This window comes from Rissa tridactyla, chromosome 6 (assembly GCF_028500815.1).
Source record: "Rissa tridactyla isolate bRisTri1 chromosome 6, bRisTri1.patW.cur.20221130, whole genome shotgun sequence".
In the NCBI taxonomy this organism is placed as follows: Eukaryota; Metazoa; Chordata; class Aves; order Charadriiformes; family Laridae; genus Rissa; species Rissa tridactyla.
Window position 1 is genome coordinate 51,125,100 of NC_071471.1, and position 8,976 is coordinate 51,134,075.

Here is an 8,976-nt window from a genome sequence, read left to right on the forward strand (position 1 = left end):
AGCCCTAGTTGGCGTTGCCTTTGAAACAGGGGAGGGTCTCAGCCAGTGGCTGCTCTGTTTCTTTCCCATGTCCATGCCCACATGGGACAGGAAAGATATGTGAGGGGAGTATGGCACTTTTACTCTCCCATGTCCGCATCCCCATGCGGTATCTCTGGCCAGAGATATCCAGCTGCAGAGGGGGAGTCTGAAGATTGTATTTAGCAGGATCTTATCCGTGACTTTCTTTCCTGCCTCTTAATTGATCAAGCAATAGTGGGGAGGCTGGCAGAAAATCTTGGACCAAATTCTGCTCTACCACATCCCTGCAGCCCCTCTGGGACTTCGTGTGTGGGGCCATCCAAAATCCACTTATAATTGTTCCCATTGTAACTTCTTCCTCCCACCACCCTTCCTAGCATGTCTGAACTGGGTCCTCAGGACACGGCTCTGCTTCTGACTATTCCCAAATAATTATCATGTAATTCTTCTCCCAAAATAATGTAAGGTGTGGGTGAGGCGCGTTCGCTTCCAGTGATGTAGCAACACCCCTTACACAACAGAAATGCTGGGTGTTTCACCAAACTGGGAATGGGATGACGGCTGTAGGAGTGTGACTAAGGGGCGTCAGTGTGCCACGGGTGTTGCACGTTATGTCTGGGTTTGCCTTCTCCCAGTGTATCAGTATCCTGGCGCCGGCTTCCCCTTCCCACCCCTTTCCCTGAGCCTCCCCATCCTCCCATGGCTGATCTGTGGTGGAGCAGCTCTCCATCCAGACCCCTGACGTGCTCTCCAGGATTGTCGTTCCTCTGGGACGGTCCTGCTGTGACCTGGGCTCGCTCCCGCCCCGTCTGTGCTGAGCGAGGTGGCATGCCAGCCTCGTGAGGGCCAAAGCCGGAGCGTGCCTCCAGGCATTCCCCCCGGGCTCCGCAGGCCTCCCAGCGAGCTCACGCAGACATCAAGGGCTCAGAGGGAACCAGCCATTCTGGCTGGGCAGAAATAGAAATGAAATCCAGCTGTGCTGGTTCTGTAGCGGTAACCGGGGGCTGAGCAGCGAGTGTCTCTGCTGGTGCTGTCACCCAGCAGAGCTCCTCCAGCCGCTCTCCTGCTCTGCAAGTCAGTCTGCTAGTTTTTGACCCTTAAGAGCACAGAGAAGAGGTTTTGAATTTCTGGAAAACTCCCCTGGTACACCCTGATATCTGATTTTGTTTGTTGGGGTTTTTTTATTTTTGTGTCTTTTTTTCTCTATTGTTTTTGTTACGTTTGTGGTTTTGTTTTTTTTTTCCCCAGTGATAAACTCCAGACTGCTCTCCTCTCCCAGCTCATGAGCTTCTGGCTTGCAGCTACAATCCCGGTTGTTAGTTGCCCGAGTACATGACAGAGCATTTCATACTATGTTAATGGCATGTTTCTCTCCTTGCAGTGATGAAGGTGATGAAGGTGCTACCGTGCTCTGCTGCTCTTTTCTTCCTACTGGCTGCACTCAGTCTGGAGCCATGTCACTGTGCCAAGGTGCTGATCATGCCCACCATAGTCTTCGACAGCCACTTGCGAGTCTTCATGCGAGTGGCGGAGGCACTGACTGACCGGGGCCATGACCCTGTGCTGCTTCTTCATGAGGGTCGGGATGTGGAAACCTACCTGCCCGGCTTCCGCATGCAGAGGTACTGGGGTATCTTCAGCACCGAGAGCGCAGATGCCTGGGTGCAGGAGAAGATAAAGCGTGTCTTCCAAGGGAAGATGACCTCTCTGGAGATGTTTTCCTTTTTGGAGAAGTACCTGGAAAACTGTGACCTAGTGCTGGGAAACTCTACCCTTCTGCAGAAACTCCAGCATGAGCACTTTGACCTGCTGTTGGTGGACCCCAATGAGATGTGTGGCTTTATCCTGGCCCACATTCTCCATGTCAAATATGCTGTGATCTCCACTGGTTTCTGGTTCCCAGCGGAGATTGGTGCAACTTCCCCCATTGCCTATGTCCCTGAATTCAATTCCCTGATGACAGACAGGATGGACTTCTTTGGTAGGACTTGGAATCTCCTAGTCTACATGATCACTCGCGTGGCCACAAAGGTGGTCATCCTGCCCAAATTTGAACGTCTCATGGACAAGCACAGAGTGGAGCCAAAGACATCCATGTTGGACCTTGTCCATGGAACTAGCCTCTTCTTCCTCTGCAACGATGTGGTGCTGGACTTTCCCCGGCCAACGCTCCCCCATGTCATTTTCACAGGGGGAATCCTCGCTGAGCCTGCAAAGCCCCTCCCAGTGGTAAGTGCAGGGAAGCTTTGAGCTGGGATTGCACATGAACCTGGGGAGTTACTCAGTGCGACTCTGCTTTTGAAGAGCCTTGTGAACGCTCTGACACCCCAGCAGCCTGGAAAGCTGCTGTGTTTTGGTGCCTGGCTGCAGCAGGGAGACAGGGAGCACTGAGGGCTGTGAGGTTGCAGGGAGGATGTAGAATTAAGTTGTCCACCCTGAAGCAGGATTTGGCTTCGCTGTCCGTGTAAAATGGTGTGGGGAAGTCCTAAATTGGCAGTGTTGCCCCTAGGACTTCATCATGAGTAGTTTTTTGTTCCTATACTTGAAGTGGAAATGGGAAGAACAAGTAGTCTTCATTGCTTCATCACTGATTTATGTAAATTCAGAATTTCCTCCTTAATCCTGTTTTTTCTTGCAGGGCATTTCTGCTCTTGAGCTTGTAGTCTTAAGAACTCCTAGAGGAGAGCTGTGCTTTTTCCCTCATCAAATTCAATGTGGAATCCCAATGTGTACAAAACTGAACATCCCCTTTTTCTCAAGGTCCAGCCCTGAGGAAAAACTCCCCAGGCATCCCAGAGGTTTTCTCTGGCCTGTACCTCACTATCCCCAGTAATAAATTCAGAGGGACAAGCGCTTGAAGCCTCCAACTGAAGACAGTGTTGGAACAGTGCAGGACCTGTCTGCCATTCCTCCCATTACCTTACTGCTCTTCCAAACACTGAGGGAAAGTAGAAACTGGATAATGACACTCGGACAGTTGGGTTGTCCTGGTGTCCCAACTGAAGGTGTGAAATGGAGATAAGATTCAAGTTTCAAATGATCAGAGGCCTGTCAAGATCTCTCATGGCAGCTTTAATAGAGACAATTTTTTGCGTGCCGATTTTTTTCAGTTAAAAGGAAAAAGTGAGGTCAGGTGCTTTAGAACAAAAGTTTTTCATATGTGTATGGCTGCACATCGCCCTCTCCCATGTGGCACTGCATGCAGGTAATGCAATGCATGTAGGGTGCTCCAAAAGCTGTGTCAGAGAGCAGCTACCTCACAGGTCTTGCAAAACACTGGCTTGGTCCAACCTGGCCACGTACACACCTGCCTTATAAAGAAGGGAGTTGTTTGCTGGGGCATTACTCATGTGCTTCGCAGCTTCCAGAACTGATCCCAGGGTGCCTAAGGGAAGAATGATGGAGATAAGCCCGGAGCCCTGCAGTAGGCGGCGGCTGTCATGCTAGCAGTCAGGCATGTGCGTACCCAGGTTACAGAATGACAGCAGAAGAGAGGGCCTCTGTAGGTCTAGGTGTAGCTTAAGGAATCTCCCACCTGAACTGGAGCAGAGTTATGTAATTAAGGTGTTTATTTACTCATATTTGAAACACTATGATTGTGAGTTCCTTTAATTAGGACACAGTAAAACATAGATATGTACCTGAGAGATGGTGAGAACTTTTGGTGGTCAGCCATGCTTCCCCGGCAACTTGAATGCTATTTCTGAAAGTCAAAGGTTAAGGCACAATTATAATGGATAACATAATCATCTGTTTTATGGGTCATTGTAACATGAAAACTTTTGGATTCTTGGTTGCTGGGTTGGTTTAGGTCTTTTTAAGCTCTTCTGCAAAGTTCGGTTTGAGTCCCTGAAGCATGTGACAAAGGACCAACATCCACAGAAAGTAACACTAAAACGTGCTTTGTAACTCTTCTGTACCATGATCCCCCAACCTGTAGACTACTACTAATAAGATATTCTGAATTAACCATCCTTTTTTTCTCCTTTAATAACAGGAAGAACTATTTTTTTGCCCTTCATGTTCTTCTACAGTGTTTATTTCAAGGAAGCGTTCGTATTCAAAGAAAGATTTTAGGAAACTTCCCTAAAATGCTCCTGACTGCGATACCTGAAAAACTTGAAGGAGGACGGAATCCCTAATGAGAAATAGGCTCAGCCCAGCCTGGCATAAAAGGGAATAGTCTGTGTTTGCTCCACAGCAGCTGTGGTGGCTGATTTCTTCATCATGCAGCCTTCTGGCCCCAGTTGAAAAAAGTACGGACTCTGTTCTAGATACACATCTGTTTATGTAGCATTACAAGTAAATGAAGGACAAACAGCTGTGCTTTTTCCTGGAGCTGTAGCTACCTCTCTGCCTAATGACCAAACACTAAATCTGCTCCCTGCAAGTAGCTGTCAAGGATGGGTAGAAGTCTCCTGGCAGGATGGCAAAACCTGCTGTCACCTCCAGAAGCCTTCAACATCAGAGAGTTTGTGGGGAATCACCAGCAAGATGTTGTTCCCCACTCTGCCCAGACGATGTTTCGTCTGTTGTATCAGCCTACAGCTAGAGACCCTGACAGGCCTTTTCTTTTTACTCCAATTTCCATTCACTGCTCTGGCTGGTCCTATGTGGGCCCTACGTTTTCAGAGACCTCCTTGCCAAAGAGGAATTGCGTTACCTCTGAAGCAGGAGGTAATGCTATGAAATGCAAGTTTTGGACACCTCCCTGCAAGCACCCAAGCCCAGCAGGTCCTCAAGTAATTTCTGCCGGGCTGGCTGCAGAAATCACAGCGGTTTTAGAGTTTGTTGCCTGGTCAAAACCACGTAGCTTTGTGCTCCGGGTGGATTTGGCTTCATCCTTTCCATAGATAGTTTTCTACTGGCAGAGGCAACAGTGGGAAGGGCCTTTCTCCAACAAGACTTCAAGGCAGCTCTGTGTGTTTTGCCTGCAGGGTCTGCGTCTCTGGGTGGAAGCAGCAGATGCAGGTGTTGTTGTTGTCTCCTTCGGGATTGGGATCCGAGCTCTTCCGAGCGACTTGGTGGAGAAGATGGCTGGCGCGTTTGCTCGCCTCCCACAAAGGGTGGTGTGGAGGTGAGGTGGAACGAGATTCCTCTTAACTTGAGTTAGATGAAAATCAATGTGGAGGGCCAATTCATCTCAAAACATGGAATTTGCTTTCCATTTCTTAATCTGACTGAATTTATGATTGTTCTTTTTGTGTTTCTTTTTCCTTTTTCTTTTTTTTTTTTTTTTTTTTCCCCCTGTCCTTTACCTCCTCCCACAGATACTTCGGGCAGAAGCCAAGAAACCTGGGTGAGAATACACTGATGATGGGGTGGCTGCCCCAGAACGACCTGCTAGGTAAGGCTGGGCTCTGTGTGTGTGTGCACCGCCAGCAACATCCCTGGAGTTTAGCCCAAACCACAGAAAAGGCATACAAGGACAACAGCACCTGTGTGGGTCTAAGTCTGTTGCTTGTTGAGAGCCTGATCTGTACAAAACATGGTCCTCACCTAACACCTGCTTGAGGCTGCATCTTGGCCCCTATCTCCCTCCTCCTCCAGGTGCTACTCGTCAAGTTTTGGGCTGCTGAAATCCAGGTGTGTTCCCAAAGGGTAGCTCCCTCTCTGCGCAGCATGCCTGGTTTTCCCTAAACAGACGTCAAGGCTGTGTGTTGAGGAAGCCACTGGTAGCCCTGTTTCAGCATGGGAGGCACTGACCTGCTGCTATTTTTTTGCCTGCAGGCCATCCCAATGTGAAAGCCTTCGTCAGCCACTGTGGGATGAACGGTGTGTTTGAAGCAATTTATCACGGTGTGCCAGTGGTGGGATTTCCTTTCTACGGGGACCAGTTTGACATCATGACCAGAGTGCAGGCGAAGGGCATGGGCATCCTCATGGACTGGAGTAGAGTAAAAGAGGAGGATCTTTACCAGGCCGTTGTCAAAGTTATCTCTGACCCCAGGTGAGGCATCTGGAAGCATCGAGCTCTTCCTTGATGCAGTCCATACGTAGGGACCAGCGTGTCTTTGTGTTGACCCCTATCTACACAGCCTGTGGTGGCTTCTGGACCAAGCAGAGTTACAAGTATTGCTCAGCTGGCCAGATGTGCTAGTGCCTTGAAATCCTGAGATGCGGTCCAGGAGGAGACACTCCAACGTTTGCTGTCAGAGAGCGTAATCTAGTCCTGTTTGGCTCTGACTGTAATTTTCTCAGAAGGCTTTCTGAGATGCTGAGGCACAAACCTCTTCTCCTTTTAATGCCAGTGTGTCATCAGGGAAAGTGAGATCACAACCTCACCTTGGGATATCCCCGGTCTTTTCCAAACAGCTTTCTGTACAAAGAGTTAGCGCAGGCACTGGACCGCAGGTACTGCTCCATCTGTTCCTTCTGACAGCCAGATACTCTGCCCTTTCCTGGATCCGCTGCAGCACAGCGAGGCAGGGCTCCCACCTTCTAACAGCACACATGCAACTGCTGGTGTTTGAAATGCTGTCCAAGAGCTTGATTATTGTTTTTTTATTAGCTATTAGGAGCTCTCAACTCCTCACCTCAGTGTCGGTTGTTAAGGCATTGCAACTCGGTACCTTGAAGGATTTGGCCAGTCATCATAGAATCATAGAATCTTCATGGTTGGAAAGGACCTTTGAGATCATTGAGTCCAACCATACACACACACAAAAAAAAAAAGCAAACAAAACAAAAAAAAATCAAAAACAAAAAAACCCCCAACCCCTACAATCTTTTTCACTAGAGCATGCAAGTATTCAACTGTTGCTTGATGCTGGGTGAGGTCTTTGGGTGCAAACTCCCCCCAGAAAGCAACAATCCACATGAACCCACTGAGCAGGGACTTGAGACCTGAACTGCCGGTCTTGTTAAAAATACACAAAAGTACAATGCACTCTGGCTTGTGCTGCCATGGCTAACGACTGCTATCGGAGAGGCTTTCAGAGGCAGGTAGGAAGAGAATGGTGGAAGAAATTTGCCCCTCTCCCAAGGTATCATTTGGAACTTGAAAGCACCACTGGACATCTTGGACCACTTCTCAGCTGTGAAGTTCCTGTCAGAAGGATAACTTCTTGTCGTCTTCCCTTGCAGCTACAGAAAAGCGGCCAAGCTCATCTCAGCTCTGCACCTGGACAGACCAATGCACGCTCTCAATAGGACAGTGTACTGGCTGGAGTACATCCTTCGTCACGATGGGGCACCCTTTCTTCGCCCAGCTGTCTACGACCTCTCCTTGTATGAGTACTTCTGCCTGGACATCTTGGCTCTTCTCTTGCTGTGTCTGGCCGGTATTGGATTCGTCCTCTACAAATCAGTGGCATGGTGCAGAAGGAAGGGGGCCAGCCCTGTGTACCAGAACGGCAATTGCATGAAAGGCCACTTCACAGAAGAGAAGAAATTGCAGTAGTGGCTCGGCGTGTTCCAGGGCACATCCTGTCACTGTGAAATGAACTGCTGCTGTGCCAAGAAATGTACGGCACGCAGGCATGGAGAGAGGTGAAAGAGGTCTGGATGAGAAGAATGGTGCGGGGGGAGGGAGGAGTATTGCGAAGTCCTGCGTGCACACCTCTGTGTACAGCACCTGTGGGCGGGGGCGCGAATCCAGGCGTGGGTGGAAGCACTTGGCCAGGATGCTGGGAATGGGGCATGGGTAGGTAGACTTCCAGGGAGGAGTGCAAGTTGTTCCCTTTCTATTGCACGTTGGTTTAGATGCTGGTGTTGCTCTTCTGGCTTTTTGGATCTCCATGGAGGCTCTGGAGGTGTAGGAATAGCATTTCATGCGTGGCAGACACCATTTCTCCTCTGCCTTGTTACCAAGAGCCCCGGGAGTCAGGATTCCTTTATGTGCAGGTGAGGACCTGAAGTAGAGCTGTGGACAGGGAAAGGCACTGCAAGTATCATCTACAAGAGAATGAAATCGGTCTGGTTTAAGTTCTGTGCGTAAATATTGTGCTTCCTGCTTCCATCAACCCTCTGCAATCCTGTTTGTGTTTGAGCTAAATTATTATTATTTTTTTTTAAATAAAGTTATATTCTTTCCCCTGTGTGGCAGTTCTCTCGGCATGTTGTTCAAGCAAGATTAAAGCCCTTTATTCTTCTTGTCACTGCTGCTATGGTCTCCACATAGCTCTGGACCCCTCCAGACCTCCATCAGCAACTTGTTTTGGTCTTCCCACAGGATTTCAGGCAGTGCCTTTCCTCCTCTGCCAGCATGTGACACTCGCCCCCATGCCCATGGAGACTCCAAACATGTGATAAAAGAAGAATTTGGAACAGATGCAAGTGCCAGGACCACAGGAAGAGCAGCCAGTAGCTTGGAGTGCTGGTCATAGGCAATGAGCCATACAGCACGTTTATAGAGCCAACAAGCTCTGCTCTTTCTGAAGAAAACAGACATGTCTGCTCATTTCAAAGTGAGCAGTCATACTGTGCCCGGCTTGGGGACATGGTCTGGAGTGATACCATGTGTTTCTGCTCACCCTGGCTTCTAAGGCAAACCCATGCTTGGGTGCAATTGCAGAACCACCGGCAGCGGTGGCTGATGGTCCAACTGGCAATGGTGCATGCTGAGGGTCATGGGCTCCACTCTGTGCTCTCGGCTGGGGCAATCAGAGTGCTGGGCACCAGCTGGAGAGTAACATCATTGCCAAAGCTGCCCTTACTGGTGTTTCCAGGCTCTGCTCTTGCTTGCTATTGCATGTGTTTCTCCTTTCAGATGAAAGGCGCATTGCCACGTGCAACCTAGCCAACAGTAGTTTGGCTGGGCTCCTGGGATGCTCTGGGTTGGGACAGTGCCAAACTCAGTGGCTCGTCTGAGTCCTGGCAGTGCTTCCCTCCCTCCCCAACCCTCAGCTTGCAGAGGGGCTACGGTGAAGAAGGCGCTGGATGAGAATCCCATTTGCTATCAGGGATGGATGATAAGAGCCCATAGACCTAAGCTGGGACCTGTAACTATCCCAT

The 8,976-nt window shown here is 49.4% G+C and overlaps 1 protein-coding gene across 1 annotated transcript; it reads left to right on the forward strand.

Annotated features, from left to right (window-relative positions):
* Positions 1-1,404: 1,404 nt before the first annotated feature.
* On the forward strand, positions 1,405-8,006 carry LOC128911321 (2-hydroxyacylsphingosine 1-beta-galactosyltransferase-like). Its single transcript, XM_054206007.1, has 5 exons — positions 1,405-2,250; positions 4,959-5,098; positions 5,292-5,368; positions 5,752-5,971; positions 7,108-8,006. Exons 1-5 carry the CDS (start codon positions 1,405-1,407, stop codon positions 7,421-7,423), a joined length of 1,599 nt encoding a protein of 532 aa, XP_054061982.1. The 3' UTR covers positions 7,424-8,006.
* Positions 8,007-8,976: the final 970 nt, after the last annotated feature.

What these genes read in the sequence shown, in the direction of transcription:
- LOC128911321 (XM_054206007.1), top strand. Translation starts at nt 1,405, where the DNA reads ATGAAGGTGATGAAGGTGCTACCGTGCTCTGCTGCTCTTTTCTTCCTA. An exon ending in CTGCAAAGCCCCTCCCAGTG is followed by an intron (nt 2,251 to 4,958) that starts GTAAGTGCAGGG and finishes TTTTGCCTGCAG; the next exon opens with GGTCTGCGTCTCTGGGTGGA. An exon ending in GCCCCAGAACGACCTGCTAG is followed by an intron (nt 5,369 to 5,751) that starts GTAAGGCTGGGC and finishes TTTTGCCTGCAG; the next exon opens with GCCATCCCAATGTGAAAGCC.